At 36.0% G+C, this 20209-nt stretch overlaps 2 protein-coding genes across 3 annotated transcripts in view; one reads left to right on the forward strand and one right to left on the reverse strand.

Moving 5' to 3' along the window:
- Positions 1-1080: 1080 nt before the first annotated feature.
- Positions 1081-17929, forward strand: LOC137393474 (F-box only protein 33-like). Its single transcript, XM_068080044.1, has 7 exons — positions 1081-1816; positions 1908-2060; positions 5645-5878; positions 11240-11433; positions 13732-13836; positions 14597-14757; positions 16918-17929. Exons 1-7 carry the CDS (start codon positions 1566-1568, stop codon positions 17062-17064), a joined length of 1245 nt encoding a protein of 414 aa, XP_067936145.1. The 5' UTR covers positions 1081-1565; the 3' UTR covers positions 17065-17929.
- A 275-nt stretch (positions 17930-18204) lies between these two features.
- The window catches only part of LOC137393483 (FERM domain-containing protein 5-like), a 46437-nt gene continuing 44432 nt past the window's right edge, over positions 18205-20209 (reverse strand). For both annotated transcript variants that reach the window (XM_068080057.1, XM_068080058.1), the window contains one exon: positions 18205-19770. In XM_068080057.1, the coding sequence (XP_067936158.1) occupies positions 18947-19770 (824 nt within the window). In that variant the 3' untranslated portion in view covers positions 18205-18946. The remainder of the gene's footprint in view (positions 19771-20209) is intronic.

Raw genomic sequence — 20209 nt, forward strand, 5'->3', positions numbered from 1 at the left:
GCTTTAATTGGTTGGCAAATTAGCCTACACCAAATTGAAAACTGCTGTGGTAAACAGCCATAAGCGAGTATATCAGCTTTGTAGTAGTGCAAAACTATATACACGTATATGCTTATCCCTCTGGTCCTTTTTAAAGAGCCTCAACCTTTTCGTTTGGCAATAACCTAATATGTACGACCAATACAAAAGAAACAGTTTTTTTTTATAAAACTGCTGTTTTGTATTTGTAGTAAAAAGAGACTAGGCTAATTGTTAAAAGATAACACAGAATTACATAATAAAAGGTAAACTGATTTTCGTAAATATTTCTGCTCTAATGTGGGTGTTGTAGTAATTAATTTTAGCTATTGTAATAAAGGTATCAGACTTGCAAGCACGGTAAGATCGCTACGCTACAAAATCCAACACTACTTACAATCTTTTTTACTTCTTAGAGGAACAACACCGTATTTTTTTCAGTAGACCTTGCTACAAATCCGTGAGTATAACCAAATGTGAGAAACTGGAAATGTTTTGAGTTGATTACAATACACTCATGACTAATGTTGAATAAGACGTAAGTATTATTTTTAAACAGGATTGGTAACAACAGAACAATACTAATTAGCTTTTTTGATTAAATATGGATTGCCTATCGGTCTCGTACTAGACAAGACACCTGAAACTTAATCTGGTGTCGGCTTTTTATTGGGCAAGACATTAGTTTGGGATGCCAGTTATATTGCAAATGTATCCTTCACTTTGAGGCCCTAGCCTCACAGTTTTTACGTGTCTAGCACTTGGTTCGCCAGGACTTATAACTACATGTATTGTAATTTTAATACAATTACGGGGAAGCGACTACAACGTAGAGACTGCACTTTCACGCCTTTAATATTTTGGGTAGTTGTATCAAGTAACAAGTCTATGAATACGCCCAAATACAAATTCAGAAAATCATTTATTTTATTTTAATAACATTTTTAACGCTTAAATTAATTTTTCTGTCATAAGTAATAATATTTTCTATTACAAAAATTTATCTTGAGGGATTTGCCTTCTCTAACATTAGCGATGCCTCAAGTTCAACCAGCATGGATGGCTGGGCTGATGTGCCGGAGGTGTTACTTTTACATATTTATTCTTATATTCCGTTTAAAGACAAACTAGCTGCAAGTTCTACATGTAAAAATTGGCGTGAACTACTATTTCATCCTGCAAATTGGGCGCACGTGAGCTTCAGTTATGCAACTAGCAAAGGAGAGAGGCAAAGAGAAAAATTCCTGAAGTCAAAAACTGCACACTTTATAAGCAGTTGCAGCGTATACTTACCAGTTGAGCCACTACTCTTAGTTGACGACGTTTTTGATGCTAACACGTTTGTTTCTACTCAATTGGATAGCGATGCTTTAAGTTTATTTCAATGTTTGTCTAGAAACAAAAACCTCAGTGCGCTAACGCTTGTTCAGTCTCATCAAGAATATACTGACCTCATATCGGCTCCTTCTGTTGGTGAGCCAGTAAAACATTCTATCAAGCGACATCATGGAAATGCAATCACTTGTAATACCTCTGCTACAACCTCGATGAATATCAATAATAACAGCTGGGGAGAAGCAGCTCATGCGAAACAAAGTTTTACCCGTGGCGTTGTAACTAGGTCTCAAAGTCACAAACAACTAGAGCAACATCTGAAAAGTAATCTACTTCCGCGTGGGCAGTACATAAACGGTGAAGATTACAATTCCAGCCTTATGCTAACATCTTCGAACGAATGCTCACTCAACCTTTCCAATATTCCACTATTCAACGATAAGAGGACTGGAGCAAATTTACAGTAGGTTTAAGAAAACTTGCTGTTTGATGTATTTACTGGTGACCTTTTTGTTTTTAATGCTGTGCCTGTCTAACTTGTCAAATAATTGCAGATATCTGAACTACCTGAAGAGAATTATATCTACATCGAACACACTAAAACATCTCTCGATGGGTTTCCTTCCTACCCTTACCTTGCATAATAATGAAATAGTGAAGACGCTGGCGTGTCAACAGTCAAACAGCCTAACATCACTTCATCTCAGGTTTGTTGTAGTGCAGAGTTTAAGCGTATACAGTAGACACACCCAGGGCCTACATCAGGGATGGCCAAACGGATCATGGCCAAACGATTTTGGCCATGATCCGTTACAGACATATCTGATGAAAGAGTGATCCACAGCAAGCTGAAGATGTGTGTTTTCTTTTTTATCATACATAAACATGCAATTTATCATGTACATCTTAAACAAGGCGTCAAATACAATTTTACAAAATTTCGCTTGAATACATAATTTGACTAAAAATCAGTGAATGAATGTGCTACAATAACTATGTTTGATATCAGTGAGAGAAATGAGGAGTGGGCTTTGACTTCACAATACTATCAAAACGCGGTTTTTTGCTACTTACAGCGATGAGTATTTGTGAGTCGTGTTCTATGATTACTTTTTTCAAAATTCATTGCTGAAAACAAGGAATATACAGAAATTCAGAGAAAAGTTTACAAAATTTCTTTTAAAAACAAATTAAAAAACAACAAATTTTCACATTCATCTTTAAAGATCCACAAGAAAACTACAAAGATCCGAATCTGTGTCTAGATCCGCGATTTGGCTATAGCTGGACTGCATCGTAAATAATTCACTCCGAGAATGTTTACGCTATAGGTATTCTACATTATATGGACAGGAATACCGTTAGAAATTAGTGAAGGGTACTCAAAAGTGAAAGTTTGTTTTGTTATTCATAGGTTAATATAATATTTACTATGAACTTCTATTTATTATACGTATATAGCTATATAGCTATGTATAGGCCCTACAGTAGGCGCTCCTACAATGTAAATAATTCGTTCCAGGAATGTTTACGTTATAGGGATTTTACGTTATCTGAACACTACAATAAATGTGAATTGTTCAATCCGTTTCAAGATCGTCCCAAACTCATTCCTTTTGTCCCTTCAAATTGGAACAAACTAAACTTAACATTAATTTAATGACTATAGAGTAACTGTGGTTTGATTGGTTTCTTTTTACAAGTCGTTTCTTATCACGTTCACTTGGTTTAGGGTTCACGGGTACGGTACTTTTAAATTAAGTTAAGGGAAGCGTACACCTTCAATGTCAACTTAAATCAATGTTTTTTTTGCATTTTGCGTGAGCGCGTTGTCTCTATACTGCAAAAAGCATTTCTTTTTGATATTTCTGAAATACAGCAAAACAGAAATATATATATATATATATATATATACTTACTATAGTAAGACCAGTATCTATGTCCATTTGTCCGAAGCCAGAACTGTAGGTTAGGATAAAAGAATGCTTTCACAGAGACCCCAGCTCGTGACATTCAGCTTGGTAGACCAATACCTGCACCAATCATCCATCTTTAGGTATTTCTGAATAATTGTGCACCTACTTATTATCTGTGCTGTAATGGCACACTTGACGATCCCTAATGGCACACTAAACTGCCAGCGTGCTACAGTATTCGTATGTGTAATAGAGATACCGAGGGTTGGAGTCAATCATGACTTCGATTTTAATTTTTCCAAATTTTATGTTTTGGTAAATTTTATTTTTTCACATATTTTGTCCATACAAATTATTTGTGAATTGCTTTGCACGTCAGAACACTGGTGAACCCATTTTTCAATATATTAGTACCTTAACATGTTTTAGTTTGACCACTTCTTATATGTCTTGCATTCAGCAGCCATATAAAATTATAATTTACGAACAACATGGAAGTTTTTGGAGTAGAACTACTAGCAGTTTCACACAAAGTAGGAATGAAAGCCAAACACATTAAAAAGGCACTATGGAATATTCAAACACGCTCTCCTTTGGTGTGATCGATGTGGTTCATAATGCGAAATAGAAATATCAGTTTATCGGTTTCGTTAGTACTTAGCTGGTTTCTTATTTAGTCATAAACAAATCCAAAAGGAGGATACCCTTTCAATGCTCTCACTTGAGCTATATTGCAGTAAAGAGTTGATGTCATAATTAGAGATGCTATGATTATAAATTCACCAGCCGATTCAAATACCGATCCGATATACCGATTCTTATTGAAAAATAATCAGATCTTTTGTGTTGCATAGATAATTGTTCATTTTATTATGCAAATATAATGCAAAAAATGTAAATATTAATGTTATATTCGTTTGTATTGGAAAAAATATATATTCACATACCGACATACCGTGCATGTAATAACAAAACAGTCCATGTTTCTTGTAATTTATAATTAATAAAAGTAATTACTGTTAGTGGTACAGCTCTCTATGTGATAAAGAAGTCTGTCTCTCTTCTATTGCTGAACGAACTGCTGTGCCTGTACAAGTTTAGAGCAAATCAATGTTTCTTTTAATTACCATTAGTGATTTAATTCTCGCAGTAAGTCTTTTTCTTCTATCACTATCAATGTAGCCATTTGTACTGAAGAGGGACTCATTTGCCACAGATGATGTAGGACAGGCTAAATACCGATAGGCCACTGGGGTTACCATATTTTGTACGATACAAATGGTACATTGTATCGTCAGGATTAAGAGAGTGATAGATAACTTTATGCATCGACTACTTAAATTACTTTCGTAATGTTAGTAAGTGGAAATATTACACTGCATTCTTGTTTCCCATCTTTATTATCTTGTTCGTGATTAGCTGCAATAAATCCTATCGCTGTAATTGCGGAAATACCACACTTTGTGATTACGTCCTGACTAAAGCAAAAATATTCCTCAGCTGTGTTGATGTTGATCAGGCTATAGACATTAAATAAATAGTGTGACAGGCCGGAATTCATTAGGTAAAAGTAAGGAATTTGCCGCTGATGATTTTTATTGGTGTAGCAGGCTAAAATACTGTTTCCTGCAAAATATTGATATGTAATTTTAAGTATCTGAAGTTTCAGGTTTTTTCAAAAAGATCAGCCGATACCAATTCAGATACCGAAATTGGAGCAACTCCAGTCATAATGCCATATTTTAAACATAGTAGTGAGGAAAACTACCAGTTGCTACCTCACAATTAGTTCCTGCTTTAAGGTTTACTAACTTCAAAGGACCTTCTGTAGCATTGTATAACACATGCAATCAGTTATCTCCACTTGCTAATTCATCACATTTTTGACAAACCAATTTTGTTTGTCACAAATATTGATTTTTTGCTGAATTATGAAAAAAATTAGGATTTTTCCCTTGAGCAAATCAAATGATTTAATTCAATGATTCAAACAATTGGATTTTTTGTGTCAACCCTGGATGTACCCCTATATTTCATCTTCTTTTCAACGTGCTGCAAAAGAAAACACTATTTTCAAAGCTCACTATGGAACTCTTGTTAATCAAATTAAATTTGAGAACTTGCGTCAAGTTCACCTTCAATGGAATTTCTTACATAATATATCTGCGTAAAAGGATATTCATGTTGTAGGAGGTCCACTCTGCTTTTAAACCAAACAACCACATACATATCTTTTTTTACTTGTGTAACCCTTTTTCATAGATCTAGTTGATTTATCCTGCTAGAATGTATTTATTTCTAACCTTTTTTTCTGTTATATAGTTCTATGCTCATTTTGTAGCTATCATTTTCTGGACAATCATAATCTTTTTTAGTCGGTGTGATGAACTTCGGGAATTTGTTTATCAACCTGTCGATGTTCAGGACCTCCTTACATTTCGGTTTCTTCAGCGTCTCAGTCTTGATACGGCCGATTTGTCTGATGAATTGCTTGTCAGTCTTTCAGAGGCTTCTCGAGTACAGCTCAAGTTATTGTGCTTGTCCATGTTTAATCACGAGGAAGGCGTTAGACTCGTTCACGATAGAACTTGGACGTTGCTGCATGAAAGGTAACCACATTCATCTATTAATAAACTTTATTTTTCAATAAAAATCATTTTATTTCAATTTAATTTTTTGCAGTATATAAATATTAGCAATGCAAGACAAAGAGAATGTAAATCGTCGTTGCAAAGACTACATTGCTAAATATCATTGCATTGATCAGCGGAAGGCTGGCATTTTATATGCCAAATAGTATCAATATGGTCAGTCATCGTAGTGCAACCGTAAGATTATATTGAGACTATTTTCTCTTTCTCCGAATTCCTATGAGATAAAGTTGTTAAAAGTTAAAGTAACTATTAGTGTGTGAAAAGTCGTGATTGAGCTCTTGTATTTACTCAGCAGCTCTCCACCTCAGCACTCTACTTAATCATGAAGTTTTCTGCAGAGTGCTAAGCAGTACATCTGTAAATTACTTGAAACCAAAATATTAACCATTATGTAGATCTGTATAAAATATAAACCATTACATAGAGTTCTAAAATATAGACCATTAAAGCCATTAAGTCATAAACGGAAATAAATAATCACCCTAATGGCGACCGCGAATTACCATCGCCGAGATGGGTCACATTTGAAAGGCGGTCGTCGATGTTCGGCGAAAGATCAGGAAAGATTGACAGCTGCAAACTTCCCTGACGTGTCCGCGTTGCTTCGTCGATGCCATCGGTTTACGGTTCACATAATCGACGATGAACGCCGAAAGGGGAACGCTGACATACGGCTATATAGTGTGAACCAGCCTTAAGCAACATAAAATTTAGGCCTATTATTTGCCTTGATTTATTACATAATCTCCGTCACAGAAAGTTAAAGATTTCTCGAAATGTTAAAATTAGGTAAGTAAAAGTAACCTGGTAGAAATTGAACATAAAATGTAAAATTAATAAAAATATGTTATCATTCAAGCAATGGAATATGGAATCTTTCAAACCATGTCCTGGGGTAGACAATATGTGCAACAGTCGTTCATGAATAACCTACATTACACATCCTTTCATAACCTGTTCATCCAAATTATTAAATTAGCAAATATGACAACCATTAACTAAATCTGCTGATTCAAATTATGAAGGGATTAATATTGGAAACATACTATTATTTTATATCTAATATTTCAGTCATAAACATAACATTGACTTCCATGATTTTTAACAATAATCCGTATTAGTTGCTATCACAAGGTAATAGATTGTCAAATGCCGCACCTTCTTTGAATGTATGTGAGAAAATCAAAATCTCCTTTTTATTACAGCAGTTGGTGGATGAACCCGCCTGCAATTTAATCTAATCGCAAACCCTTGTCTGTATTTTTGTACAACTATCCATCATTTTTTTCGACATCATCAAGTCGTTTGCACGTTCGCTCGTTCACGAAAAAGCCGCCATTAAGGTAGAAAACCAATCGTTTTTCTTTTATTTACTAGTACTTTTAGGTGTTGTTTTGATTCTATAATAAAAAAATTGCAAACAAAAACATCGTTTTCAAATTATCATCGCAAAAGCTTCGTGTTTTTAACGATAAAATTGTCTATATCATGATGACCGACAACGATAAAATTACGTCACGAAAAAATGAAGGATATTAAAAATTATGTTTAAACAAGTTTGTAACATAATTGTTTCAATTGGTTCAATTCTTCTTCCTCCTATCGATGTGATGTTATATTTTTGAAAAAGATTTGTAGGTAATAAGTTGCTACTGTAATGTTTGGTTCAGTTTGATTATTTCCATAACATGTCTGTACACATTTGTGCATGACCTCAAGGGTCAAGTATATAATAATGTAACCACATGTGGAATCCGTACACCATGCAGGTCTAGTCTGCCTTCGGGGGTTAATGGATTATTAACCATGATTGGTAAGTTCTGCGAAGCTATGCCCCTCTACTAAACTCCACTTTACAAGTGCTCAGTTCTCTAAAATAATTGATATATTCCTGTTTGTTAGAAATTCATACATTTGCAGAGTCACATGGAAATTGTCACATTAGTTACATTGTTGAGGTATGATCATCCTTCAATTGTTACAACATGAAATGATACATGGTTTTTGCTTTATAATGTTTAAATCTAAATAGTTCATATGAACCGCTCAGCTAACCTGTGATCGGCTGTTGTTGTTGCATTTACAGTGATTAAAAACAGGACCAATGAAACTCGCTGTTATATTACAGTGATTAAATGCAGGACCAATGAAACTCGCTGTTATATTATTATTTATCCCTAGCTTACAGACTAGAATCAAATTGGCTGAACTATTTTAGAAAGTTTTTAATATTTTTGGTTTACTTATCTCTGGCCACTGTATTACTAATATGTTTGGAGTTATGGTACAGCCATATTGAGGTTTGGCTGAACTTTTATAATACAGTAGAGTGTAGTAACAAGTGCAATGCAAACAATCCATCTGAGGAACGTCTAAGTTATCTATAGGGGTTTTATTTTATACGAACAGTAAAATACGTTCAAGTTGCCTAATCCGGTTCAAGATCTTTTCAAACTCACCTCTTTGGCCCTTCAAAAAGGAAGCATCGAGACTCCACTTTTTAATTTAATGACTGTGCAGTAACTATGGTATTATTGTTTTGTATCGACAACTTTTCTCCTTTTTTTATCACTTTCCCTTGGTTTATGGTCCATGATTGCAGTAATTTTACCATCAGTTTAAGGTTGACTTGCAACAAAATTCACATTGCAGTTATTTGGTATCAAAGATTCACTATGTTTTACTCTGGTGTGTTGTAGGTGCAAAATATGTGGAAATGTGATTACCAGCTCTTAAAACCTCAAAAACGAACAGTTAATTGCAGCCATCACGAAAACGTCGTAGATTAGAATCCTTTCTCAAAACCGCTCAAATGGGTCGCAGTTGAACACAATTACTTCTGTTTACACTTTCATGCAACCCCATTGGTGAAAATATCGTCTCAAATATACTTCACGCATTCAATAAAGCCGTGTCTATTGTCATTATGCCTCTATTTCATCATCATCGTAATGCTGTCACTTTGCTCACTGATATCTCAAAACCTACCGTAAAAATTTGTCAATTTTTTAACCTTAGCTCGAAAGAGTTCATATCATCTTCTGATAAACATGACGAGCCGTTGGTCACCTGTGATAGTCAAAAAATGCTGCAGAAATTGTTGGCGCTGTTTGGTAGGAAGCATGGGTCAGATGATTAGATTACCACTAGATGATTACACCAAGCCGAAACAAAACTGTAAAGTAGCGAGCATCTATATTTGATACGGGCTTTCCGGTAAAACCCGAAGTGTTTGTCATAAACTAGTGCTATGAGAAATTTGTATTGAGCCTTTTATTGGCCTTTAAAATCATGTGATAACATCACGTGTCAAAACGATAACCACAATATTTGAGCACGTCACCGAAATAAATAGATTAAAAACTACGGCGTTTTCGTGATGGCTGTGATTAACTTTTCATTTTTGAACTTTTAAGAGCTTGCAATCACATTTCCACATATTTTTCACCTACAGCACAGTAGAGTAAGACATGGTGAATCTTTTGATACCAAATATGTGTAATGTGAATTTTGTTGCAAGTAAACCTTCAAGGGAAGCGTACACCTCCAATGCCAGTTTACAATGATTTTTTTGTTTTTTTTCTAGACAAGTTCTATTCTAAAAAGGAAAAATAACAAAAAATATTTTATATGTCTACAATAAAGCAAAACACAAAATTTTTTTTTTAAATAAGCACGGTGTTGTCTATCTGTCCATCCTCCAGGGTTCAAGGTTATGATAACAAATAGCTTTCTACGATACTCCAACTTGTGACACTCAGATTGATAGACCGACACTAATACCTGCATCAATATTCACCTTCAAATATTTCTGAAGAATCGCGCAACTACTGAGTCTCTGCGCTTTATCGACACTTCTGACGATCTCTAATGGCGAACCGATTGCCAGTGTACTTGTCTAAAAATGGAGACCTATGTCGTTTTCTCTTTCAAGTGCGCCAAGAAAAATGCAATATCCTTATGGCTAACTACGAGATTCTTATTATTCAAATCGTATTTGAGAACTTACCCCTACTTGACATATACGTTATATGGAATTGCTTTTGTAGTATGAAGCAATGAATTTACATGAATTCTTTACGTTATGAGAAATTTACATTATGGGAGGTATACTTCATGAGAGCATCTACCGTGATACGCAACATGTCATTGTCAGGGGTCACAATGATGTCTTCATATATCTATTGCTGTCTGAAGGAAATATGCTTTTGCCACTCTCCAAGTTACAAAAATGAAGATCTTGCCAGCCATTCAGGCCTTGCAATCCGTCATTCAAATATTACCAAATATTTGGTTGGTCCACAATTGACAGTCATAGTTAAAAGTTTACTCTGTGTTTTTTATTCAGTAGGTACAATTTGACTTAAAATCTTCTTTTCCATTGAATGATTTTCCCACATCAGAAATGTTACTACACAAGAGGTTCAGCCAAATTACAGATTCTCTGAGTGACTAGTGAACACTCTGACTGACACCCACAGAATTGTCAAGTATCTATTGTACGTCTATCCTCAAATCTCCCTGCATTCAAGCTGATTTACCTAATTGCTCCACTATATTGCAAGCATTGGATGAACAGGTCAATGTAGTCGGTAAATAGTCTACTCGTAGTGTTACAGGTCTATCATCTCTTGGTCGTATCCGCAGTTTAGGGATGTCTGTGAGTACTTCTCTTAGCTTGGTTGTAGCTTGTAAGATTGGATGCTTTCTGTCAGCATTAAACTGTAACTGAAGAACTGTAAGACCCATTAAACATTAACTTACACAAAACTTTGATCGATTTTATCAGAAAGTGTCGATATTTTTCTATCGTTTGTGATTCCTTTTGATGTTTAAAGTAACTAGACTGCCAGAATCTTTCGAGATCAAAATCAACAGAGCTTGATCGCGGTTGAAACGCCCAGAAGAAAAATATGTGCCGAAATGGCGTCACTAGTCATCATCGGCTATTACGCTTAAGTTGCAGCGTTACGCGTCTCTTTGCAACTATCGACGTCATAATCGCACATTCGCTTTATTGGAGTGTTTTAACCGCGGTCAAGTTTTGTCGATTTTAATTGATTGAAAGCTCCTGGCGGTCAGATCACTTCCAACATTAAAAACAATCGCAAATGATAGAAAAACACCGATAAATTCCAATAAAATCTACTAACACTAGTTCATCTCGTCGGTCATCTGAACATTTGTCAGCAATCGGTTATCATGCCCTTTGTCTTCTGTCAGCATTAACATTTCAGGAATAGTGGCAAGTACAGCTTTTAACAACTTTGCCATCATCGCGTCAATATTTATTGATTGCATATTGCTTGACTGCAGATGTCCTGACCTCGAGCTGACGCTCAACATAATCCGATGCCCCCAGGCTATAAGGGATATGATGACTGTCATCAACCACAGCATGCCACTCAACCACCTGCGAGTACTCTTCTGTGATGAATTCTACGTTCCAGGCTTTCATCACGTAGCCAGGCACCAGGCTCGCACGCTTCGCTCCCTCCATATCGTTGAAAGTGAGTTTGCTGTCTCGTTGACACATGTTTGTTGATATCATGGTTAGAATAACCATTTGCTTATTTCGCCCAAACTCGGAATGTTTTATCTACTTTTAGTTGTGGAAGCATATGATCACCTTTGGTTGAGTAAATGATAGCCCTATCAGACTGCTGGTACTGGCTCCCATTGGCTCTCTTGAAAATGACAATCATTTTCTTACACAAACCTACTTTTTGAATTGTGCCTCATAGTTTTGTTGTATCTGTTTTCAACACTTTGTTCATTTCTGGAATTACTAGCTTCTCTTATCTATGTGATTGCTCATGTGGGGTTTTAGTATTTGTGTTTGTATTAGAGTTTGTCTTGTTTGCAGATTTGCGGGTATGCCCCGTGTACAACCAAACTTCGACATGAGATGTTAATTCATTCTAAGACCTGCTTCGCTTGCTAATATAGTTTTGCCCAAATTGTATTTTTTCTCTCTTTGACATCAATCCAGTTTAACTTAACAGTTTTCTCTAAAACCTCTATTTGAACGCCGTGGCGCTGTATTTTTTAACCCTTCCCTATAGTGGCGTTTTATTATAGGTGACGTTCAAATAGAGGGTGGTGTTGTATTTTTCAACTAGCTCATCAGAATTTTAGGAAGATAAATTTAACCCTTTTACGGGTGAAGCATATATTTGGCACTTTCATTTGGGTGGAGCCGACATTGATGCTGTCGGCCTCGACATTTGCGTTAAACCCTTTGTCATATACATCAAAGTATCAGTGCAAGTTAAACAGGGTACTTCTTGGATTATAAAATATTAACAAAATACGTTAGTTAATTATTTTGATGTGTCGCTTTCAAACTTTTATTCTTATGAGCAATCTTAAAGCAAGTTTTAAAGAAAAATCGGTAAAGCTTTGTAGTTAGAAAATGGACTTCGATATGCCATAACACTGGCTGCTATTACGTCATATGGTTTTCTTGAAGTGTATTCTCATCGTTCAACAAAACGCTTTAAAGTTTTTAGGTCAGATTGTAAACCACATTATGGACGAATCTGAAAACGATGGATCAGATTTAGACCTTACTGACTTCGAATCAGAGTTTAGTTTTGATGATTGTAGTGATCATCAGAACTACACACTGGTGAAGCAGATGTAACTACAGCAACAACAAAAGAATTGTTATTGATGTAACCGAGTCATTTTAGTTTCATTTTCGGGGCACTTTTTTACTGATCACTTTCTATTATGGGTTCGTCAAGATCAAAGAATGTCAAAGTGGTGGTTAATTAATTATAGCGGTCAATTAATGGGTGGTGCTGTGTTTGTCAACCCTTCTCCTATAGTAGCGTTCTATTATAGGTGGCGTTCAAATAAATAATACAGTACTTAACTTTTTCGTTGATTTTATGTCTGCTTGGTCTGGTTTCACACCTATTGGTGTGAAACCAGATAGGTGTGAACCACACGGTATCGCCGTATGTCAGCGTTGTCTTTTAACGTTCATTGTCGGCTATGTGCGCAGTGAACCAATGGCAAGTGAAGAATCGCCGATAGGCTGGAGAGGTTTGCATCTGTCAAACTTTCTCGGTAGTTTGTCGAGCATCAGCGCCAGTCTGCCCAATGTGCACCATTTTGATGATAATGATTCGCTGTTGCGGATAGCTTCATCTATATTTTCGTTTGTGTTACTCGCTATGAGGCTAGTATTTGATTAGATCGCTCTGCAAGAAAGAGGTTTCGTCAGGAACAATAAAAAAAAATTAATGGTAGTGTGAACATTGTTTCTCACCGACGATCACTGAAGTATTTTGAAATCAACTCCGAGATATGACGATATAGTGTGAACCTTTCTTTAACTATCTGACTATTCATTGGCACGATTACATGTGAACACGTCTCTTAATAAAGCATTTTGATTGCTGCATCCAAGTTTCTTAATAAGTTTCATGCATTTCTTAATAAATACTGCAGATAATTGCTATAACAATACAAGTGTATTACATTAAACTGGGTGAAACGCTCAATTACTACACTAGTAATCAATAAAACAATAAATCCACAAAAACGAATGTGTGCAGGCTATGCGTTGCGTAGGTCCTGAAATAGAGGTATCGATAAAAATGGGATGTAACTTAGCCACCTCTAGGTGAACTGTAAATTAGTAATAGTTACTTGTATATAACCAAATAGTTACTACATGTACGTAGTTACTTGTATATAACCTATCTAGTTACTTGTAGGTATTCTTGAAGGCTTCATATACTGTGGCATCTTGTAGGGGTTCTTGAGAAGGTTCTATGTACTATGGCATGTTGTAGGTATGCGCGAAGGCCCCATGTACTATGATATCTCTGTGGATGAGCAAGATCCTTTTGTGATGATGGCCTGGAGGTGCAAGAACTTGACATCCTTCATTGTCATAGGTTGGTGTTCTTTGCTACCCAGTACAAGATTTGGTCTATATGAAACTGCTGGATGATACGTTATCAAAGAAACCTCTTTGTCTCATGTTTGGTTATTGACCAATTGTGGAGGAATTTCATGCATTTGTACTCCAAGGTTTGACTTATTCTTCTCGCATTACATGGCATTACCATAAAAATCAGAAATGTTCCTGTTAGAGCTTTTTAAAAGGAGACAACTCTCAGCTGTTATTGACCTAAAGCTGTTGTTGTATGGAAGAAAAGAGCCAACGTAACTGTAGTGTAAAAGCTGACAACCTACCGCTATTGGGCATCAGATTACCAGTAAATGTGATGTTTTATTTCTTCACGAATGATTGATCCAAATGTGATCCCGAATTGATAAAACTGGAACTATGTAGCGACAAGACAGGAAGTTGCTAAAACAATGCTGATTGGATTAGTTTGGTTATCACTCGTGTGGCCCTTGTTATAACAACTTGTTCACTCGAGGCTTTTGGATCGGTCAAGTGGACATAGCTGGGTAAACTGGCTCTAGTTGTCTAGTTATCTGTAAATACATAGTAAGAGGAAAGACATCCATTTGGATCCTTGCTTCCTCTTTAGAGGTTTTTGGCATATAAGATCTTCCTCATCTGTTGAATCACACAAAATTTAGAACCTTATTTACGGAGACTTCCTACATCAACCACTCAGTGTTAACAAACAGCGTGTGAAAACTGCACTTCTATGTAAACTGTTACGTGCGGGTCTGCTGCAGGAATTGCTCTGAGGGAGCACGATGTGCTTGCTGTGGCGCGCCTGAGAGGAATGCAACTTCGTAAGTTTGAGGTGCTGGAAGAGTGTATTACTGCCTTCAACCAGGGAGAAGCTGAGTTTGAGGAAGACTTCGCCATGTCCTTTGATACATTCTGTGAGGAGGTGTGTCCATCATTCTGTAATAATCAGATAGTCTTCATGAGACGGTGTTTCAAATTTTAAAGAACTTGAAATAAAACCCTTTTGGAAAACAATGGATATTCTTCAAATATGGGTAATTCAAATGTCACGTTTACTCTCTTTTGTGTATTCAAGAGTAATACATTATTTGAAGGTAAATTTAGATGAAAATAAGGTTTTTTTGAAGGTTTTGCTTTAATGGTACTGATGATGTACAAACTGAGGGCAGACTATGATATACATGCTAAATACTTGCTATATACAGCCTATATACACGCTATAGACATGCTATATACATGCTGAATACATGCTAGATGCGTCAAAATTAAATATCCAGAAGGCATAGGACCAGTTTTTGGTGAAGACTTGCCTCGACAGCTGTCAGCATAAGTGTCACCATCATGTGTATCCATGAGACAAACTTTAATATATTAAAGATATTCGAACATAGCAGGTATTGTTTCCAAAGATGTGTTCTTCGGATATAGTGTTTGGTCCCTTTCTGCAATAAGTGATACGCTATTTCAAGTTATGACAAAAAGAACATTGTTCAACAGTTTGTTGTTATACAGTCTATTGTATAAAACTAAAATATACTTTTTTTGATGATATGTTTACTTGATAAATAATTTGTCAAATGTGCGAGACCTTCACATCAGGCGCAAAGAACCTGATTTTGAGTAACCTTGTAATATAAAGTTCTTATGGAAATGCGTGTTCGTGTAAGTATGAACTTGAGTGATATTTGTAGAATATATTCATAGAGTACCATCTTATTGATGCTTAGCTTACGCTTCGTTTTATACTGTCTTTAAACATAGCTGAGTTTGTCTACTAGAATAACAAAGCACATATCATTTTTGTAGTTAACTTTTTTCTGATTGTTTTTCTCGTGACAGATCTTAATGTTCTACAAAATTATCTGACAAAAAAAAGATGCCATGACATTGTGTTGGCTGCAGCTTTACAATCTTTCAGCTGCTCAAGTAAATGGTTGGCGACATGACTCCATGGCGACATAACTCCAACTATAATGACCTGCATAACTCCAAGGCTACATAACTCCAACTATAATTACCTGCATAACTTCATAACTGCTAACCACTGTTACGCTGAATGGTTTTAAATTGCTTGACAAGAGGAAATAACTCTTGTCTAAAATGAAACTGTCTGTCCCTTAACAATTGTCACCAAGTGTGTAGACTTCGATGCTGTCACATCTCATTAGTCCTCATAGGTCCAGCTGGTTCAATTGTTCATATTCTGTGCGCATATAGATTTGCCATCTAATAAATTTTTGTAATGCTATAACTTATTTAAAGAATTCTAGTCCCTGCGTGTTGTGTTAAATAGCTTATTATTAAATTACGGCTTGTCTTCAAGGTGTATTTGTCAAAAAGTTGCAATTAGTTATCAGTTTAAAAAATTATTTTTCGTTATGCGCATGTTCATTGACAATAACAATAAACTGCCTTAACTACAAATGATCTTTATAATTTAATTACGCGATACATTTTGTATGTTCAAACTTTGCATAATTCCACAAAAATTGTTGTTTCATTCTGTTGATTATTTGCAGGTATAAATTCATAAATTACCCAGATATAAAAACTGGCGTACTCATTTTGACCCGACGTTTTCAGAATTATTCCTCATGTTTTCTATCCCATATTCTTTATAGAATAACAGAAAGGGAGCGTTTTATGGTCACGATGTTAAGGTTATATAGGCCGGAAGGTTTTAAAATATCCAAGTTGTTTATGTTTGCAATACTTATCTGAGAAAGGTTTTGTTAAAGGTTGACTCGTAACAAAATTCACATTACAGTTATTTGGTATCAAAAGTTTCACCATGTCTTACTCTGCTGTGTTATGGGTGCAAAATGTGTGGAAATGTGATAACAAGCTCTTAAAAGCCTAAAAACGAACAGTTAATCGCAGCTATCACGAAAACGCCATAGGTTGAAATTTCTTTATTTCGATGACGTACTCAAACATTGTGGTTATTGGTTTGTTTGGTTATTGTGTTATCGCGTGAAATTATCACGTGAAGGTTTCTAAGATATCTAAGTTACTTATGTTTGCTGTACTTATCTAAAAAGGTAGAGCTTTTGTTAAGGTAATTTTGATTGTTTTATTTTAGATCTCTACCTCAATTGGTCAGGAGTGGTTGCCGCTGACTGAGGATGACATAGATGACTCAATCATTTACCTCGATTCACCCGAGAGTAAAGCCTTCCTTCCCATTCTTCTTCATGACCAGCAGCCAGTTCTTACTCAATCCAACTAATAAACATATCTTTGAGTGTCATTAGTTGAACAGTCACCTTTTTATTCCACTCACTTTGTCACGTCTTTTGTATTCTCGTTGTACTTACCTTTAGTTATAGACCGTGTTCCAGGAATCCTCGCCGCCAAATCTTACAGCTGCAAATTCCACCTTTTTCGGATCATAAAATCTCCGATAGAATATATTTTTATACACGCACTTTAGTATAAGATCTTTCCATGAAATGCCAGTCTTGCTCAGCAAGCTAAAGGCGCGTCCATTCAGTATATTTTTGTATTGAAGACATTTTAGTTAACCATCCGCAGCAAGCAAAGCAATCAGCTCATCAGCTCTCGGTGCTATAAAGATAGAATTGTCTCGCCACTCCATCTAAGTATGTCTATTATTTAAGGACAATGGCCGTCGCCTACTTGTCAACTGTGCCATTGATATATTCGTATCACATCTGGCAATACGCAGCCATTTTTGCGGTTACCATCGGTGCTTTCCTGACGATTAGTTTCGCTCATTACAGTCCACAAGTGATCGTGGCAGTATATTTTGTATTTTAGTGCTTTTGTTTCACATTTACTTCTCGCGCTGTTGAATGGCTGGACACTCTCCGGAGACTCTTTTATAAGCAGTTTAATTGGGTAAAAGAAAGTGTCAGCCATCATCACACATTCAACATTTTTGTATTATTAATACATATCTTCATAATCTGTACTACTGGAAGCTGTTGTTATTCAATTCTCTCCAAAGCCACTCCGCTCGCTTCTAGATGTTGTTCTGTGCATTTATCACATTATTAATCTATTTTAAATAGAATTATTTTGCTTTGCTGTATACCTCTATGTATATGTTAATAAACTTATTACTGGGTCTAGCATGATAAGATGCTGGTACTGGTCAGTCAGGTGCTTGCCTTAACTCTTCAGCGCACCAATTCTGCTTTCATTGCAAATCATGAAATCGTTCATTGCATAAAATATTGTGCTAGTTGTTCCATTTATTGAAATTTTCTGCACACTTCCTATCAGTTGTGCAGTCTAACTACGCCACAAGTCAGCATGAAAATGCATTGCTAATAGACTGCATGAGATGGGCATACTTAGTTTATCAATCTGATTGTTAGATTTGATAATAAGCGAGACACGCGTGTGAATTTGGCTAAAATGTATTTTATACTTGAGTGCAATCAGACTAGAACAAAATAAAATAACAAAAATACAACATTACAACTCGTGGAATGCTGAACATAGTGGGCTGCATGTAAACAGAAAACATTTCAAATTATTGAAAAAATAAAATGAGCATTTGTAATATAACACAATATTGCATGAAAAAAATTAGGATGAACTCGCTGAATATCTTTGATAACAGTTGAGGAATAAGCATTGAATATATCACATGGAATCATACTTTGCTAAATAGATACTGTTTTCTTTGACGTGGCATTTTGCCAAAGCTCTTGAATAGTTTGACTAATAAAATTGACTGTGGGGACAACCAAAATTACCAGTGTTATGTACATAATTACATAAATTGCTCTGCATGCCGAAGAAGAATACATGATAGTGAAAATGTTATCTACGAATGCGACTGAAATGCGTAACATGTGCCATCGAGTAGAGAATTTGTGCAGTAGTGCTAGAGATGAATAACTAAGGTTAAGGAGAGTAAAGCGCTAGTAATTGGCACTACCCAGGACAACCAACACTCCAAGATGATCTAATAGAACATTAAGAAGTGTGGTAAGTTGTACGACACAACTTACTACAAATGAGGCATACTACAAAATAAGTATTTGCAGTTGTCACCCCATAGCTAATAACAACGGCTGTGTAGAGGAAAATAAGCCCACCCTGGAATTTCCAAACAGAGAAATGAGACGTGACCTCACTCATAAGTAACGACGGATGAAAGCGCTGAATGGAATCAAATAATTGTCACGAATATATTGAAACGTTTTTGACTGGTTTATGATCTCTATGTAATTTTTGTCCGATTGAAGGACAGCAAACATAGCAATAGCCAATAGGAGTGGAGTGAAAAAAGCAATAAAAATTCGTAACCATGGAAGTGATTTAACCTCAGTTGATGAGTTCGTTATAAATTCAGTGGCAAGGGCACCTCTACCACCCACTGGCCTATCCACGCTAGTATGGGAATTTGACACGAGACTATTATTCGCAGATGCAGCTTCTTTTTCAAGCTGCTCGGTTCGGATGCTTCCATTAGCGGTATTTTCTGATGGAATCTCAACACAGTTAACTATTTCAAAATGTTCCGGATCATTGTCATCATCATCATCATCATCATCATCATCATCATCATCATCATCACTTTTCCCGGAAGTTGAGGTTGATGCATATTCTTGAGCAGCCTCAAAATGGCTAAGGGTAGACGATTCCTTGCCTGTATTTTCTGTGACTGTAATAGCTGGTAAGGTTCGTGTAGGTCCAGAAGTAACAGAGCCTGCTGTCATAGAACTAGCCTCGTGCTCTAACATCTCAGGCGTGTGCAACGAACATTCTATCTGATGGTCGGGTGTCGTTTCCATCTCCAGAATCTCAGGTGTTTGGGGAGCGGTTCTTGTCTGATAGAGTGGTGTGATTTCCATCTCAACTGCGACTGGTAGACGTGCCTTTTCGGCGTGCGTGTTTACTAGCTCTGTGTTGGAACTAGCGGCAGTTTCCAAAACTGCAGACGCAGGCTCTTCCTCTTCTACCAACATATAACAATAAATAACAATAATAATTAATAACAATAACAATCAGTAGTTACAAAATAATGTAAAGGAGTTCATGACTTGGTGATAAAATGAAGTATTACCACTGGTATGCATGTGTACATGCCAGAATATACTTGTATACAAACTAGGATGTACATGTATACAAGCTAAGATGTACATGTATACAAACTAGGATGCATATGTATCCAAGCTAAGATGTACATGTATGCAAGTAGTAAAAAACATATGCAAACAAAAATATATATGCGTACTAGCTAAGATATACATATGGGTCTTTCCATAGAACTCACCCACAAAGTGTGATTAAACAAATCAAATGTTTCACGTTTAAATTATCACAAAGTAAAACAGTATCATAGTGGATAAGTGTTGGCTTTGATAGCACCGATCCAAACATCTATTGGCACAAAG

Source organism: Watersipora subatra, chromosome 4 (assembly GCF_963576615.1).
Source record: "Watersipora subatra chromosome 4, tzWatSuba1.1, whole genome shotgun sequence".
NCBI classification, from domain to species: Eukaryota; Metazoa; Bryozoa; class Gymnolaemata; order Cheilostomatida; family Watersiporidae; genus Watersipora; species Watersipora subatra.